Source organism: Vicugna pacos, chromosome 34 (assembly GCF_048564905.1).
Source record: "Vicugna pacos chromosome 34, VicPac4, whole genome shotgun sequence".
NCBI classification, from domain to species: Eukaryota; Metazoa; Chordata; class Mammalia; order Artiodactyla; family Camelidae; genus Vicugna; species Vicugna pacos.
Window position 1 is genome coordinate 879,764 of NC_133020.1, and position 18,154 is coordinate 897,917.

Here is an 18,154-nt window from a genome sequence, read left to right on the forward strand (position 1 = left end):
AAACATTTTATTGAGTAAGTGAATGAAATAAATTTCTGCCATGGAGGAAGGAAAAAAGGGATACTCTGAAATAGTCTTTCTTTAATTTTATTCATTCAGCAGAGGGTTTGAGCGTGTAATTAAAGAAAGACACCTGGTTAGGTTTGGAGAGCAGGGAGCAAATGGACTCAGACTCAGTTCTCTCAGAAAGCCTAGATTTGCATGGTGGAGGCAGAAATTAAACAGATTCCCACCAATAAATGTGTTAACACGAGACTCTTGGGTATGAAGAAAAGTGGTGAGATGAGTAATTAAAAGAGGAACACCTGTGTTTGATTGTGGAGCGGTCTGGCAAGGAAGGGTTATTTGAAAAGCTCATTTGAAATGAATTTTAAAAGGTAGTTTTGAATTATTTGGAGAGGATGCGAAAGGCAGGAGGAGAGAGAGGAAAAGAAAGGAGAGAAAGTCAAGTTCGTGTGTTGGGCAGGATGGTGTCATATTTCCATGTCGAAGGGATAGGATTTGAGCTTATGAAATTTCAGAGACATGCAAGAGTTTCCTAGAAAGTGAAATAAGTCTGAAAAATAGGTGGAGGCCAGAAGCACGGGTCTTTTTAGTCCTTTGGGCCTTGTTCAGGCTTCTCATTTTCAAACCAATCTAACGTGAGTGGCATGTAGATAGTGGCCTCCAGGCCCTTCTCCCCACTTGTAAAGGGAAGTTCTGGTCTGGACCTGCTTGCCTGTCTTTACAGCCATGGGGGCTCACGGGGCAGCAGTTTCCGGCCCCTCATCCAGCATCTGCCAGAGTCTGTCTAAGGCAAGAAATGTAGGCAGACATGTCTCTGCACCTTCCCCAATTCCCAGATCCTGTCCACTCTCTGCCTCTCCCCTTTGGAGAGGGAGGTTAGAGGCCAAGGAACCATGTCCCCGTCTGGAATCCAGTCCCTGGTCATCAAGACTGATGTATCAGAATGGCTTTGGGGAGATTTTCAGGCAGTCCTCCCCCAGAGGTTCTGAGTCAGCAGATCCCGAAAACCAGTATTTATAAAAAGCCTTCGGCATGACTAGTGTATGTAACCAGCACTGTGATTGTGTTTTAGGCATCCACTGAGAAAGAAGTGGGGTTCTTATGCCATGTTCCCCTTCAGTGTGAAGCAAAGGGGAGAAAACGTTTTCCTAGAAAGACCAAAGGAGCTTTCCTTAGTGATGTAATAGTTTTAAATCTTACAGCTTACTTTCTTCCAAAGTACAATTGTCTTTTTCCTTTTATGAAAGCGCTGTGAGTGGAATGTCAGTGACTGGGTCTGTTTTCATGTATTTCATTAAACACTGAACTTTCACCCTAAATACCCAGTAGAAGAGGTGATCCTGTGTCACTAGTACCAGCATTTAAGCATGTTGCAAAATCAGTTTTCTTAGTTCTATTTTTTCCCTTAAATTTCTAAATATTTGGTTAAATATCTGTACTCAAAAACGGAGTGTGTAGTGTCACGTGTATACGTTCTAGAACCCAGTTACCTAGTTCTCAATCCCTCTTCATTATTTACTACCTACCTGAGAAGACTAGGAAAGCCAGGTCCACTTGTAGAGCCTCAATATCCTTATTTGTAAAATAGAGATCATGATAAAAGTACCTTTCTTGTAGGGTTGTTATGAGAATTAAATGAGATAATACTTGTGAAAACTTAATACGGTACCCAACACCATGACCTCTCAATTCATGTTAGTTATGCTTTTACGAGACAGTGAGACTTTATATTCGGAATTAGCAAGAGTCATCATGTGTGATCTTCCCTGATCAAAGAGGGAGACAGAACAGGGAGTGGTGTTGACAGAGTAGCTACCAGTTGCTAAGCTCTTTGCCAGGCAGGTTCAATACCTCGTGTCGTTTTTTTGCAGCCGATTTGTGAGTAAGAATCCTTATTTCTAGTTGTCCTGATGGAGAGACTGAGGCTCAGTAAAGTTAAGTAGCTGAGAGCCACATAGCTAACAATTCGTAGAGTCATGTTTGTCTAATTTCAAAGTCATACAGTGTTTCCACAACTAAGCAGTGTTTCCCTTCTGAAGGACAGAAGAAAAATACGAAGCCACATCATGTGTAGGTTGGCTCTGTCAGTGTTTAGTTGGCACATGTCTGAGTGCTCTCACTGACTGTGTTTGCATTTGGTGCCCAGACCCCACTCTCTCCTCAACATGGCTGGTTGTGGACCCTTAGCCTCTGCTGGTTGCATGACAGGAAGTGTGAGCAGCTCCGAGCGTGGACAGCAGGTGCCTGTGACTTTAATGAGTGAGTCTACAGGCTGCAGACAGGCTGGGAGGAGCGGTCTGAGGTCTAGTTGCTCACGTCTCTACAACAGGTACTCACTGTGAACTGTGGCTAAACCTTTCCACTGCCTCCTCAGCCTAATGTTCATTCTGGGTCACTGTCTGTGTGAGTAATTTCTCTCCTGATTGCGGCATTCTGGACTTCCTGCTACCTGCCTGCTGATTTTTACCTCCAGAAAGACTGTCAAGAGACACTGCCTACCCCTCCTTAGCACTGGCTCCGCTACCCTTTGCTCCCCTCTGCTGGCCAAACCTGGAAATGATGTTTGACTTGCATGCAGCCCTTGGTGCAAGGGAGATACATAATTCTCTGGAGGTTCATTCAGATTGTTACTTCTGTCAATAGTTTATTTTTACTTACAGGTGATAGTTTATAGTATGAATGTATCAAAGCTTATTTGTCCATTCACCTGTTGAAAGAAATGTGTTGTTCCAGCTTTTGGCTGTTACAGGCAAAGATGCTGTGAACACTCACGTGCAAGTTTTTGTGTGGACGTATGTTTCATTGCTCTTGGGTGCATCCCTAGGGGGGGAACTCCTGGGTCCTATGGGAACTCTGTCTTTAGTCAGTTGAGGACTCTCAGATTGTCTCCCTGCGTACTAAGCATGCAGGGAGACAATCTGAGTTCAATCCCCAGCACCTCCGTTAAACAGTAATATATGAGTAAATAAATCTAAGTAACTTTCTCATCAAGAAACAATTTTTTTTAAGGTTTTACTTTAGATGAGGTCCAATTTTCTTTTCTGTATCTACCTTTTGGTGACAGTTCTCAGGATGTATTAGCCCTTGTTCCCAAAGATAGTATCCTGGGTTTTTTTCCCTGAAGGCTTTACAGCTCTGCATTTTACACTGTATCTGCCAACACCGCATCGTCCTGCTGACTATAGCTATATGATGATAGCTACACTTCGGCAGGCAGATAATTTGTTTTAAACATTGTTTTAGCTATTGTAGTGCCTTTTTTAATGGAAATTTTAAAATACTCGATATCTACAAAGAAATCTTGACAGCACTTTGATAGGAGTCGGATCAAACGTGGGTATCAATTTGGAGAGAATTGATAGAGGATGAGATGGAAGCAAAAGGGGGTTGTGCACCTCTGAAGGGCGGGAAGCAGCTGAGATGGAGAGGAAGCAGGGCAGGATGAGACTTGAGGCATCGCACACCTTTGGAAGCACAGCGTTTCCTGGAGGCTGAGGATACAGGTGTGCCTGGCACATGAACTCTTTCGAGATTGGTTTCCACAAGCCTAGTGATTCTTCCAGGTGTGTGGTGTTTCACTCACACCCCTTTTTCTTCTGCCTGTTAAAAATTTATGTTTAATCAAGTATAATTGACTTATACAGTGTTTCAGGGGTACAACAAAATGATTCAGTTACACATTACATATATTCTTTTTCAGATTCTTTTCCATTATAGGTTATTATAAGATACTGAATCTAGTTCCAGGTCCTTATTTTTCATCTATTTTGTATGTAGTAGTGTGTATCTGTTAATCCCAAATTCCAAATTTATCCCTCCCCCCTTTCCCCTTTGGTATCTCTTAAATTTGTTTTCTGTCTGTGAGTTTGTTTCTGTTTTGTAAATAAGTTCATTTGTATAATTTTTTTAGATTATACATGTAAGTAATATATGATAGTTATCTTTCTCTGACTTACTTCACTTATTATGATAATCTCGAGGTCCTTCCATGTTGCTGCAAATGGCATTATTTCATTTTTTTTTTACAGCTGATTAGTATTCCATTGTATAAATACCACAACTTCTTTATCCAGTCATCTGTCAATGGACATTTAATTTGCTTCCATTTCTTGGCTGTTGTAAACAGTTCTGCTATGTGCACTTGGGTGCATGTATCTTTACAAGTCAAAGTTTTGGATGGTTGTACTTCCTGGGCCAGCAATTTAAGTCCTGCTTGTTTATTCTATAAGTTTGTACAGTTTTATGAGTTTGAAATAAGTTTGTGTAGTTATACAGGCTTCTCTCTAATACTCTTAAATTGGACACAGTTCCTGTGCCGCTCTGTCTACTTCTTTAACTACCACATTGAACTTCCAGCCAAAGAAATGATGTGAGTGTGTGGGGCGTGGGGTGGGATGACTTAGAAATCCCAATAAGGAGAGTCCTCACTAGGGGGTAGGTGGCACTTGTTTTCCCTCCAATAAGTTACTTTTTTACCAGCTACCTGATCCACTAGTACTTCCTCTCCTTTCCATTAACACTCAGAACTATAGAAAAGTACAAAGAATTCTGGATGTCCTTTACTGAGAACCAACTGTTTACCTGTATCACATTGACTGTATATATAAAGAAAATAGAGTTTCATTTGAGGGAGTTGTGAGCTGTTTGTAAGTAAATTATAGACATCAACACTACATAGTTCAGCACATTTCTTGTCAAGACAAGGGCATTTTCTTATGTAAAAATCCACATTATAGAAATTATATATTGTGTGTGTGTGTGTGTGTGTGTATATATATATATATATATATATATATATATGCTGATTTACAGTGTAGTCCATGTTAAAATTTTCCCCACTGTCCTGAAATGTTCTTTCTTTAATTTTTAATTTTATTTTGGGGGGGTGAGGTGTTTGGATTTATTTATTTGTTTATTTATTTAAATGGAGATACTGGGGCTTGAGCCCAGGACTTTATGCATGCTAAGCATGCACTCTGCCACTAAGCTATACCCTCCCGCCACCCCCCAAAATACTCTTTCTCTGTCTTGGATCCAGGGTTTGAATTATGCACAACTTTGATAAATAACATAGTCTCTATGTAAGATAGTCTGCTGCTTTGTTTTCATGAAATTGATGGGCCAGCAGTCCATTTGTCCCATTATTAGTGATGCTAACTTTAGTCTTTGGCTACAGTGGTCTCTGTCCTTCAAGTCTCTATTATAAAGGAACTTTTTCTTCTTTGTAATTCATATCTATGGGCTAGAATTTCCAGGCCTTTTGAATATCCAGTTAATAACGTTTCATTTGCTAGTTTTAGCCATTCCCCGTTATCTCAGTTGATTACACTGGTGATTACAAAAGAATAGCCCGCAGGTTTTGACTGAACATGAAGAGGTCTGCACTAAAAAGTGGCCATAAAAGCCAGCCGAGGGGATATTAGATGTGACCGAGCCAGCTTCGTCTCCATCAGCAGAGCCATGTAGCACTGACATCACGCCCCATCGGGGGGATCTAGTACATTACTTAAAGCAGTGTGGTTTTGTTTGGTTTTGTTTTTTAACAGAACTACTAGGGACTGAACCCAGGGCCTTGTGCATGCTGAGCATGCACTCTAACACTGAGCTGTACTCCCCCTCTGCCATGTGTCTTTTTAAATGAATAAAACAAGTTTCTTTAGAGACGGAAACCGGGGTCACACAGTTTGGGCCAGAGTGGCCAGGCAGTGCACACGATATGAGCTTCAAAATTGAGGTAGATTCAAAAGTTCAGACTTAGGGCCTCAAGGACCTTGAACTGTGGGGCCCCTTTAGAGCCCCAGTCATGACCCTTGAAGACAATTTCTGAATCTTTTTCCTCTTCATTAAATGGCAGGAATTACTCCTCATGCCTGGAGGTTACGGGGTCACCGGTCAGTGAAGTCCCCAGTTCCCGCCCCAGCATGCTGAGGGGAAACAGACACCCCCCTTTAGACTCAGTTTGGCAGCCATGTAGCCCTCGCACCCCAAGCCTGGCCTCCTGCCTTCCAGGCTCAAGCCCAAGCACTTGTTTCTAAGGGAAGAGTCGACAGCATCCTCTCCTGGCGTTCCCAAGGCCAAAGGGTTCTGGTGCCAAAAGAAATGAGTCAGAGCACTGCAAACCCCTGTAAACTCGGAGCCGGCTGGGCCCAACCAGGGCTCTGGGGAGGGCCAGGGAGTGGGAAGGTGGGAAATGGTCCTCAGGGGAACGGGATGGGGTGGGCGGGGCTCTGTGAGTTCCAGATTGGACAGCCAGGCCATGGGCCTGACCTGGGGATGGTCCGGGCTGGGATGAGTGGGCTGAAGCTGAGGTCGGGTTGGGATGAGTCCTGTTGGGTTGGGCAGGGCCCACCCAGCAGCTCTGCTCTGTCTGCGCAGTGCTTGGCCACTGTGTGAGGCCCGGCCCAGGTGTTCAGTGGTCAGTTGAGAGTCCCTGGAGATGGTTACACCATCTCAGGGGAAGAATCTCCCACCAAGGGTGGAAGCTCCTGGGGACCTGAAGAACCCTGGGGTGCTCCTGGTCCAGACACGGCTATTTGAAGCCTTATTTGGTGTGTGAGCCTGTCCTGCACTGGGGTGGCTGGGTGGTTTATCATTGTCATTATCATCACATTTCCTTGTGAGCGTCATCCATTGCACTAAACGTCCCATTTTGGCAGGAAAACTAGCCAGTTACTCAAGTCCTCCTCCTGCTCAGTGTTACGGCTCCACTGAAGAATACTTAGAGAATTTCTATGTGCAAGTAATGCCTCAGTCTGTTCCAAGCCATCTTTTAGAGCATAAATTTAAACCTAATGTGAATGATTTTTCTTCTTAATAAATAGTATATATAAAATAACCACTTTGGCTAAAAATTAGCAACAACAATTTCAGTAATGAAAACAGTGGCAAACATTTATTTGGTGTTTATGTCAAATTTTGTGTAAAACATTTTTCACAGCTGGGATGGAATTCTGTGATCCATGATAATTGTGTTCCCTTAAAAAGGTGAACTTAACCAAATAAGATGTATTTTTGTTAAAGATTTAATCATCATATAGCTAATCAAAAATTGTCCTGTAACATTAGTCTTCTATTTGAATCTGAATATTTGACGTTATTTTTCTCTTTCTTTCACTTCTTTAATTTGAAATGCTGCTAAAATATACTACAGCTGGTAAGTGGCACGTGTTCTTTGTCTTGGATGGCTTTGAAGGTCTTCTCAAATCGTGTTTCCCTTTCTTCAAATTTTATTTTTGCATTCTTTGAGGAAGTGCAATGAATAAGGATACTTGCACTCTTCACGTATAGTATCATAGATAAAAAAACAAAAAATCAATTCAAAAGAAATAAGGCAGATGGTAAATGAAATTCAAAAGTATCTTTTTAAAAGACATAAATGAACTTACTTACAAAACAGAAACAGACCCACAGACATAGAAAACAAACTTCGGCTACCAGAGGGGGAACGGGTGGGAAGGGATAAAATGGAAGTTTGAGGTTTACAGATACTATTTATTATACACACAATAGATAAACAGTTTTCTACTGTATAGCACAGGGAACTATAATCATATCTTATAGTAACTAAAGAAAATAAAAAGGAACTTATGTATGTATATGGATGACTGAAACATGATGCTGTACACCAGAAACTGACTCAACATTGTAAATTGACCATACTTCAATAAAAAAAACTTTATATATATGTATATAGTTCTGTGATTCAACTATTTAAAAATATTTGCAAAACTGGAATGTCTGGATGCGTGTCATTTGTAACTAAATATATGATATACTGAATTTAGGAAGCTTATTAAGCTTATTGGTTTTTATTGCAAATTTGAGTCATCAACAGGAAGGAAATATTAATCCATACAGCACAGAAAAGTTAATTATGAACTTAAATATAGAAACAATATTCTAACCTTGATGGTCCCTAGATATAAGGCAGTACAGTAGGGAATCTGATACATCAGTTCTTTTCATCCTTAGTTGAAAAGCTAAAAATGTTTTATCTTTTAAAATTATTAAATGAAATTCAATACATCTTTATTGAATGACCCTTCTGAAATACACTGTACTATGATCTAAAAAATGAATGAATTTTTAGTTTCAAGGATCTTTAACCATAGTATGGAAAATAAAAAACCCCACAAACATAAAACTCAACACTTTATGTCAAACTTTGTTTTATTCTTTCAACCGTGAAGCTTGTGACTGTTCCTGTCGAAGTGATAACCGTGACCCTGAGACCCTGAGGCTGGTCGGTGTGCTTCCCTCCCAGCACCATCGGAGAGAAATGTTCTACACGTGCCCCTCATGTCTGGGGCCACAGCGTTACCCCTGGCTGTGAGGTGAGCGAATTGCTTTATTTCATCTGATAATGTCTTTTGCGGATTTCTATTTTGGTAGGACTCTGTAGTCAGCTATTTCAAAAGCCAATATTTTACAAAATAATATAGAAGTGTCACTGTAGAGTGATTGCAGAAGTTGGTCAGTATCTTACATTGTACTTGCAGGAAAGCTGGGCGGCCTGCCGAGGGTGTTCCTGCCGCTGTGCTGGCCCTGGGTGGGGATGTGGTGGGAGCAGGGCTGAGCCAGCGGGGCAGAAGGAGGACGAGCGGGGAGGAGGAGCAGGGAGGAGGGCACCAGAGGGTGCACAGTGGACCGGTCACTGGGCATCTGAAGGTTTGGATGCGCTCTGCTGTGTGGGGCTCCAGGCCTCCCTGGGTCTGGGGACGTGGGTGTGATGTGACTCGGAAGGAGGCCGGGAGGACACCAGAGTGTGCTGAGACAGGTATGTTCAGGCCCAAGTGTTTACAGGCGAAGTGCTGTGCAGGCCCAGCAGTGTGCAGGCCCAGTAGTATGCAGTCCCAGTAGTGTGTGGAACCAGGTGAGGGCAGGCTCCAGAGTGTGCATGCCCAGGAGAGGGCAGGCCCAAGAGTGTTCAGGTGCAGGAATGGGGAGTCCCAGTACCGTGCACGCCATGCAGAGGGCAGGCCCATGAGTGTGCATGCCCAGGAGTGTGCAGGCACAGGAGGGAGGAGGTACACAAGTGTGCAGGCCTAGGAGTGTGCAGGACAGGTTAGGGCCCTCATAGGAGAGGGCAGAGCCAAATGGGGCAGGCCCAGGAGTGTACCGGCCCAGGTTCGTGCAGGCCCAGGTTTGCGCAAGTCCAGGAGTGTGCAGGCTCAGGTGTGTGCAGGCCCAAGTGTGTGCAGGGCCAGTAGTGTCAGGCCCAGGAGTGTGCAGAACAGGTGAAGGCCTTCGTAGGAGAGGGCAGCGCCAAATGTGGCTGGCCCAGGAGTGTGCAGACAGAGGAGTGTGCAGGCCCAGGAGGGTGCATTCCCAGGAGTGTTCAGGCCCATTAGTGTGCAGGCCCAAGCCAGGGCAGGCCGAGGACTGTACAGGTCCAGGGGTGTGCAGGCCCCGGCGTGTGCAGGCCAAAGAGAGTGTAGGCCCAGGAGAGGGCATGCCCAGGAGCGTGCAGGCCCAGGAGTGTGCAGACGAGGGATTGTGTGGGCCCAGGCAAAGGCAGTCCCAAGAGTGTGCAGACACAGGAGTCAGCAGGCCCTGGAATGTGCAGGCCCAGGAGTTTGCAGGCCCAGGAGTGTACAGACAGAGGAGTGTGCAGGCCCAGTAGATTGTAGGCCCAGACCAGGGCAGGCCCATGTATGTACAGGCTCAGGGCTGTGCAGGCCCAGAAGTGTGCAGACAGAGGAGGGTGCAGGCCCAGGCCACGGCAAGCCCAGGAGTGTACAGACACTGGAGTGTGCAGAGACAGGAGTGTGCAGGCACAGGAGTGTACAGGCCCAGGGCTGAGCAGGCCCAGGTGTGTGCAGACAGAGGAGGGTGCAGGCCCAGGCCAGGGCAGGCCCAGGGGTGTACAGGCCCAGGTTCGTGCCGGCCCAGGAGAGGGCAGGCCCAGGAGTGAAGAGGCCCAGGTTCGTGCAGGCCCAGGTGTGTTCAGGCCCTGGAGTGTGCAGGCCCAGAGGTGTGCAGACACAAGACGGAACAGGCCCAGGAGTGTGCAGGCCTGGGAGAGATTCGGCACAGCAGTGTGTAGGTAAAGGAGGGAACAGGTGCAGGTGTGTACAGGCCCAGGAGTGTGCACACACAGGAGGGAGGAGGCACACGAGTGGGCCGGCCAGGAGTGTACAGGCCCGTGTGTGTGTAGGCCCAGGAGTGTACAGGCCCAGAAGTGTGCAGGCCCAGGCGTGTGCAGACTCCAGAGAGTGCAGACACAGGAGTGTGCATGCCCAGGATTATACAGGCCAAGTGCTGTGCAGGCCCAGCAGTGTGCAGTCTCAGGAGTGTGCAATCGCAGTAGTGTGCAGAACCAGGTGAGGGCAGGCCCCAGAGTGTGCAGGCCTAGGAGAGGGCAGGCCCAAGGGTGTTCAGGCACAGGAATGTGGAGGCCCAGGACAGTGCATGCCATGCAGAGGGCAAGCCCAGGAGAGTGCATGCCCAGGATTGTGCAGGCCCAGGAGTGTGCAGACAGAGGAGTGTGCAGGCCAAGGAGGGTGCAGGCCCAGGCCAGGGAAGGCCCAGGAGAGTACAGGCCCGGGAGAGTGTCGGCACAGCAGTGTGCAGGTAAAGGAGGGAACAGGTGCAGGAGTGTACAGGCTCAGGAGTGTACAGGGCCAGGAGTGTGCAGGCCCAGGAGTGTGCATGGCCAGGAGTGTGAATGCCCAGGAGTGTGCAGGCACAGGAGGGAGCAGGCCGAGGAGTGTGCAGTCCCAGGTGTGTGCAGGCCCAAGTGGGAGCAGGCCCAGTAATGTGAAGGCCCAAGAATGTACAGGTCCAGGAGAGGGCCGGCCTAATTGGGGGCAGGCCCAGGAGAGGGAAGGCCCAGAAGAGTGCAGGCCCAGGAGTGTGCAGACGAGGGATTGTGCGGGCCCAGGAGTGTGCAGGCCCAGGAGTGTGCAGGTCCAGGAGTGGCCGGCCAAATTGGGGGCAGTCCAAGGAGAGGGAAGGCCCAGGAGTGTGCAGGCCCTGGAGTGTGCCCACGAGGGTTTGTGCGGGCCCAGGAGAGGGCAGGCCCAGCATTGTGCAGCCCTAGGAGTGTGCAGACACAGGAGGGATCAGTCACAGGATTGTGCAGGTCCAGGGGTATACAGGCCCAGTTGTGTGCAGGCCCAACATTGTGTAGGTCCAGGGGTGTACAGGCACAGAAGTGTGCAGACAGAGGAGTGTGCAGGAAAAGGAATATGCAGGCCCAGGTGTGTGCAGGCCCTGGAGTTTGCAGGCCCAGGCGTGTGCAGGCCCAGGAGTTTGCAGACAGAGGAGTGTGCAGGACAAGGAGGGTGCAGGCCCAGGAGTGTGCAGGCCCTGGAGAGGACAATCCCTGGAATGTGCAGGCCCAGGACTGTGCAGACCAAGCAGTGTGCATCCCCAGGAGTGTGCTGGGCCAGGAGTGTGGAGGCCCAGGGGTGTGCAGGCCGTGGAGTGTGCAGGCAAATGAGGGTACAGGCCCAGTCCAGGGCAGGTCCAGGAGTGTACAGGCCCAGGAGTGTGCAGACACCGGAGTGTGCAGAGACAGGAGTGTGCAGGCCCAGGGCTGTGCAGACCCAGCAGTGTGCAAGCCCAGGAGTGTGCAGTCCCTGTAGTGTGCAGAACCCGGGGACTTCAGGCCCCAGAGTGTGCAGGCCCAAGAAAGGGCAGGTCCAAGGGTGTTCAGGCGCAGGAATGGGGAGTCCCAGGACCGTGCCCACCAAGCAGAGGGCACGCCCAGGCGTGTGCATGCCCAGGAGTGTGCAGGCACAGGAGGCAGCAGACCGAGGAGTGTGCAGACCCACGTGTGTGCAGGCACAAGTGGGAGCAGTCCCAGTAGTGTGCAGGCCCAGAGTGTGCAGGTCCAGGATAGGGCCGGCCGAATTGAGGGCAGGCCCAGGAATTGGAAGGCGCAGGAGTGTGCAGGGCCAGAAGTGTGCTGGCCCAAGAGTGTGCAGGGCCAGTAGTGTTCAGGCCCAGGAGTGTTCAGGACCAGGAGTTTGCAGGCCGAGGAGTATGTAGTCACAGGAGGGAGCAGGTACAGGAGTGTGGAAGCCCAGGATTGTACAGGCCAATGTTTGTGCAGGCCCAGGTGTGCACAGGTCCAGGAGTCTGCAGGCCCTGGGTTGTGCAGGCCCAGGAGTGTGTAGGTACAGGAGGGAGGAGGCCCAGGAGGTTGCAGGCAAGGAGTGTGTAAGGATAGATGTGTGCAGGCCGTGGAGTGTGCAGCCCCAGGAGTGTGCAGGTTTGTGAGAGGGTCGGACGAGGGGGTGCTGGCCTGGGATACGGCAGGGCCAGTGGTGTGTAGGCCGAAGACTGTGCTTGCCCAGGAGTATGCAGTCACAGGAGGGAGCAGGTACAGGAGTGTGCAGGCCCAGGAGTGTGCAGGCCCAGGTGTGTGCAGGCACAAGTGAGAGCAGGCCCAGCAGTGTGCAGGCCCAAGGGTGTGTGGGTCCAGGGGAGGGCCGGCCGAGTTGCGGGCAGGCCCAGGAGAAGGCAGGCCCAGGAGTGTGCAGGGTCAGAAGTGTGCATGCCCAAGAGTGTGCAGGACCAGTAGTGTTAAGGCCCAGGAGTGTGCTGGACAGGTGAGGGCCATCACAGCAGAGGGCAGGGCCAAATGGGGCAGTCCCAGGATTGTGCAGGACCTGGAGTTTGCATGCCCAGGAGTATGCAGTCACAGGAGGGAGCAGGTACAAGAGTGTGCAGGCCCAGCAGTGTTCAGGCCCTTGAGTGTACAGAATCAGGTGTATACAGGCCAAGGTGTGTTAATGCCCAAGATTGTGCAGGTCCTGTTGTGTGCAGACCCATGAGTGTGCAGTTCGAGCAGTGTGCAGGCCAAGTAGTATGTAAGCCCAGGCCAGGGCAGGCCCAGGGGTGTACAGGCCCAGGAGTTTGCAGGCCCAGGAGTATGCAGTCACAGGAGTGAGCAGATACAGGAGTGTACAGGCCAACGTTCGTGCAGGCCCAGGTGTGCGCAGGTCCAGGGGCGTGCAGGCCCAGAAGTGTGCAGATTCAATACGGAACCGGCCCGGGAGTGTACAGGCCCAGGTTCCTGCAGGCCCCGGTGTGCGTAGGTCCAGGAGTGCGCAGGTCCAAGAGTGTGCAGGCCTAGTTGTGTGCAGGCCCAGGAATGTGCAGGCCCTGTCGACCCTAGAGGGCAGGATGCCGTGACCAGAGGAGGCGCTCTCTAGGATTGGGGGCGGAGGCCGGGAGAGCAGGCGGTTGGAGAGTCGGTGGTGAGGGCTGGAAAGGGGCAGAGCTGCACCAACCAGGTGTGCGGACCTGAGGGCGTGAGGCTGGGCGGCCTGCCGAGGGTGTTCCTGCAGCAGTGCTGGCCCTGGGTGAGGATGTGGTGGGACCAGGGCTGAGCCAGCGGGGCAGAAGGAGGAGGAGCGGGGAGGAGGGCGCCAGAGGGTGCACAGTGGACCGGTCACTGGGCATCTGCAGGTTTGGAGGCGCTCTGCTGTGTGGGGCTCCAGGCCTCCCTGGGTCTGGGGACGTGGGTGTGATGTGACTCGGAAGGAGGCCGGGTGCGCTTCGGACAGCACCCGCCATCTCTCCCACCCAGGCCCAGTGCTCATGGTCGTGTTGCAGCCTCAGTTTTCCGTCCACTGTCCCAGCAACCCCTTGGTGGTATTCTGAGCAGAGGCAGAGGGTGAGAGTCCTGACTTGGCTTTCCTTCCCTGTGTTTCCAAGTCCACACTCATTCCGCAAGTCGCACGACAGGCCAAGAAATCGGGAGACGCGGTGTCGGGGTAAAGAATAGTGAGTTTATTTGGAAAGCCAGCTGACCGAGAAGATGGCAGGCTAATATCCTGGAGAGCCACCTTCTCCGAGTGAGACTTCAGGCTCCTTTTACACTCGAAAGGAGAGGGGTTGTGGGTGGTTGGTGCAAAGTCCTTGGTGCAGGAATTCTTTGTTTTTGCAGTTGTGGGTCAGCTCATGGGGCCCCTGTAAAACCTCTAACAAAACAAATGTTACTTTCTGTTCTGCAGCTTGTTGTGTGTATAGGAGAGGAAAAGAGCTCTTATCCTGAAGGCTGAGAGCCTTGAGAACAGGCTCTCCTGTCAATTTCAGGCTGAAGGCAACATTGTTTTACAAAAGGGGCAGAGCTGGTAAGACAGCCTGGAAAACAGCAGAGGGTTAAAGGAAGAAGAACAGATATAGGCAGTCAGATTTGGTCTTTTCTATTACACCTGCTGCCCCAGCAGGGCTGGCCTCAGGGAGGAAGGGCGCCCCTCCGGCCCCCGAGAGCCGCCTGCAGAGGGTGGGGAAGGCAGGGAGGGGGTCTGCCCTGCTGGGGAGGTAAACTAGACATGGCTGATACATGGACAGTGAGTGCAAAGTTAGAAAACCTCTGGGTTTTCCCTCTTTAGGGAGGGAGAGGGAGGCTCAGCATAGGTCCTTGAGCTTCCGCGAGAAAAGTGGCTCTCAGCCCAGGTCGGCTGCGGGCGCCTCTGGGGTTGTCACACCTGAGGGACCCTCTGTGGACGGGTCCTGTGTTCTTGGCACTGACGTGGATTTTCCTCCTCCTCTTCCCCAAGGGGCGGTAGTGGCTCCGGGGGCAGCTTCCAGCCGATCACGGCCATCCTGCTGCCCTCATGCACGCTGGCCCTGCACGCCCGGCAGCTGGACGTCAGGCTGCAGCTGGACTACGTCTCCGCCTCGCAGGTAAGAGGAGCCCCGCTGCTTCCCTGGGGGCCGGCAAGGGGGTCCCTCGGGAGGGGTTTCGGTTGGGGGCTCCTGGCTAGACGCCGCAGCCGTGTGAGTGGCACCGTTGGGGTGAAGGAGGCTGGTGCCAGGGACAGGGCAGGCCCAGGAGTGTGCAGGCCCAGGAGTGTGCATGCCCAGGAGTGTGCAGGCATAGGAGGGAGCAGGCCCAGTAGTGTGCAGGCCAAGTAGAGTGCAGGCCCTGAAGTTTGCAGGCCCAGGAGTGTGCAGGCCCAGCTGTGTGCAGACAGAGGAGTGTGCAGGCCAAGGAGGGGGCAGGCCCAGGGGTGTACAGGCCCAGGAGTGTGCAGGCCCAGGCGTGTGCAGACTCCGGAGTGTGCAGAGACAGGAGTGTGCAGGCCTAGAATTGTACAGGCCTAGGGCTGTGCAGGCCCAGCAGTGTTCAGGCCCAGGAGTGTGCAAAATCAGGAGTATACAGGCCCAGGTGTGTTCAGGCTCAAGATTGTGCATGTCCTGGAGTGTGCAGGCCCATGAGTGTGCAATCCAGGAGTGTGCAGGCCCAGTAGTGTGCAAGCCAGGGCCAGAGAAGGCCCATGCCAGGGAAGGCCCAGGAGTGTCCAGATCCAGGAGTGTGCAGGCCCAGGAGTGTGCATGCCCAGGAGTGTCCAGATGAGGGGTTTGAGGCCATGGTGGGATGTACTTCACGGGCATAAATAGCGTAAAGAGCATAAAACTACATGGTAGTGATGGTCGGACAGCATGGGAATGCACTTAATGTTCCTGAAATGCACAATTTAAAAGGGAAAAAAATCTGTATTTTATTAAAGGAAGTGGAAAATGGAAAAATATAGGATGCCATAAATGATGTAAAACAAATAAACTAAACTAAAGAAAAACAAAACAAAAGCAAATTCAGGGGTAGGGAAGTCAACTTCGGGTAGGGGAGGGGATTTATGGTGGAATTTTGGAGAAGGTGTAGGAGGGTGCAGAGGGGGCACAGCCCTAGGGGGTGATGATGCCTGAAATGGTTCTCCACTGCCCAGCGGCCCAGGTGCAGGTGCAGGAACTGCAGGCTTCTCAGGAGCAGCAAGATCAGCAGGAGCGGCAGGCTCTTCAGGAGTGGCAAGATCAGCAGGAGCGGCAGGCTCTTCAGGAGCTGCAGGCTCCTCAGGAGCGGCTAGATCAGCAGGAATGGCGGGCTCTTCAGGAGCGGCAGGCTCTTCAGGAATGGCAGGCTCTTCAGGAGCTGCGGGCTCCTCAGGAGCGGCTAGATCAGCAGGAATGGCGGGCTCTTCAGGAGCGGCTAGATCAGCAGGAGAGGCAGGCTCTTCAGGAGCTGCAGGTTGTTCAAGAGCGGCAAGATCAGCAGGAGCTGCAGGCTCTTCAGGAGAGCCAAGATCAGCAGGAGCGGCAGGCTCTTCAGGAGCGGCTAGATGAGCAGGAGCAGCAGGCTCTTCAGGAGAGGCAGGCTCTTCAGGAGCGGCTAGATCAGCAGGAGCGGCAGGCTCTTCAGGAGCGGCGGGCTCTTCAGGAGCGGCTAGATCAGCAGGAACGGCGGGCTCTTCAGGAGCAGCTAGATCAGCAGGAATGGCAGGCTCTTCATATGCAGCTGGAGCAGCAGGATCTTCATGTTCAGCAGGAGCAGCTGGAGGGAGTTCGCGGTCTCCTGCTGGACCCTGGTGGTCCTGTTTTTGTTCTCTGGCGTCTTCCCCTGCCCCTGCCTGCTCTGGACCTGTAACTGTTGGATGTGGAGAGAGCTTTAAGTCTAGTGGTTGTGCTCAGGCACAACCTGGAAAAAGGTACCCACATGCCTCCCTTTCCACGTGCCTTTTCAAGGACAGAAATCTTCCCAGAGCTTTGCAGACAGCTCCCACCGATCAAGTGCCCACAGGCACTTGTTCTGTGACTGAATTCTTCCAGACAGGTGGTCTGAGGCCAGTCTTTGCTCTGGTCCCAACAGCAGACTTTGGGGATGCCTCCCTGTGTGGCCCAGCCCTCCGCCCTCCCTCACCTACACACCCGCACCGGCCCTGCCCTTCTCACCTTTGGGCTCTGCTTCGGGGGGCTCCTGGCCCTCTACCTGAATCCCCGGGAGGTGGGCACGGTGCTCCAGGTCAGAGCCGGGGGTGCTGAGCTGCCCCTCAGCCCTGGGCAAGATCCTGGGGAGAGACCTGGGCGATGTCTGGGTAGGAGGCCGTGGTGGTGGGGAGCCCTTCATACCCAGACTCTTCCGGAGCCTGTGCTGGCCTTCCACAGTGTGGCACACCAGCCCCTCACTTGGGGAGCTGGCATGAGTGTCCTGGTTCCCCGGATCCTGCGGTGTCTGGCTCTGCAATGACAGTGACCGGCAGCCGGCCCGGCCCGGAGGTCTCAGAGCCCTGCCTGGCCAGGACCACTCCTGCTTCTGCCCCACTCGACCGTCTGCTGCCTGATCAGACTGGGACCTTGGTCATCTCAGTCACCCGGGAGGCAAGAGACACACCCTAGGGCATGGGCACCACCTCGGGCAGCAGGGCCCTGCCCCGGTTCTCCACATCCCAGCCAGCCCGCTTGGACCCAGGTTGGTGACGTGATCGGCCCCCCAGGCCTCTGACCCTTCCTCAGCCTGCTCTTGCTTGAGGCAAGACCCCCCCAACATGACTGCCCCACCGCCACCAGTCAGGAAGGGGCTGTGGGGCCACCCGGGTGGGGTCTGAGTGGTGGCCCGGCCTGGGCGGGCCTGCCCTGGGCCTCCCTGTGTTACCTTTCGGTCCCTCTGGCCAAAAGGCCAGAGGCGCCTGGGGTGAGAACCGACCCACTGTCGGCACTGTTGGCAAAGGCCGTTGCTGCGGGCTTTCCGGGGGCCGCGACCTCGGGATCTTGGGATGCAAGAAAACATGTCTGAGCTGAGCTGAGTTCACCAGCCAAGTCAGTTGAGAAGTGTCCTTCTCTACACAGCGGGTGCCTGGTGACCTGGGTCCCAAGTTCTGTTGGGCTCTGTTGCCAGGGAAGTGAGGTCACTTCCTGGGGTCCCCTTCCCCAAGCTTCCTCCTTACACAAAGCTCCCCAAGGGCCTCTCTGGGCTGCTGATGGCTCACTTCCCACCCCATGCCATGTCCACACAGTGACACCAACTCGGCCCCTCCTATAGCCCTGGGGAGGCCTGGATGCAGCCAGGGTCACAGCTCTGACGACACAGCTGGCTTCAGACCCGGCTCCCCCGCCAGCAGTGCTGTCACCCTGGACAAGCCACCTGCTTCTCAGGGTCTCCCCAATCCCCCATCGGCGCAGTGGGGATCATTCTGGACCCGGCTTCCTAGGAAAGCCATCATGTCTCTAGAACCACAAACACCTACTGCACCTGTCACCTCTGCGGGCTGGCATCACAGGGAGCTCATGCACAGACTCAGCAAAGGAAGGGCCCCACAGAGGGCTGGTGTGCAGGCCAAGGAGTGTGCAGGCCCAGGACTGTGCAGACGAGGCATTGTGCGGGCCCAGGAGAGGGCAGGCCTAGGAGTGTGCAGGG

General features: G+C 51.9%; 2 protein-coding genes across 5 annotated transcripts in view; one reads left to right on the plus strand and one right to left on the minus strand.

Annotated features, from left to right (window-relative positions):
* Window positions 1–15,140: 15,140 nt before the first annotated feature.
* On the minus strand, window positions 15,141–16,867 carry LOC140691265 (uncharacterized). Its single transcript, XM_072954353.1, has 2 exons — window positions 16,693–16,867; window positions 15,141–16,387 (listed from the first exon to the last, which is right to left on the minus strand). Exons 1-2 carry the CDS (start codon window positions 16,865–16,867, stop codon window positions 15,471–15,473), a joined length of 1,092 nt encoding a protein of 363 aa, XP_072810454.1. The 3' UTR covers window positions 15,141–15,470.
* The window catches only part of LOC140691263 (ankyrin repeat domain-containing protein 26-like), a 50,214-nt gene continuing 48,442 nt past the window's right edge, over window positions 16,383–18,154 (plus strand). For all 4 annotated transcript variants that reach the window (XM_072954328.1, XM_072954332.1, XM_072954329.1 and 1 more), the window contains exons 1-2: window positions 16,383–16,448; window positions 16,906–17,209. In XM_072954328.1, coding sequence (XP_072810429.1) covers window positions 17,140–17,209 — 70 coding nt within the window. In that variant the 5' untranslated portion in view covers window positions 16,383–16,448; window positions 16,906–17,139. The remainder of the gene's footprint in view (window positions 16,449–16,905; window positions 17,210–18,154) is intronic.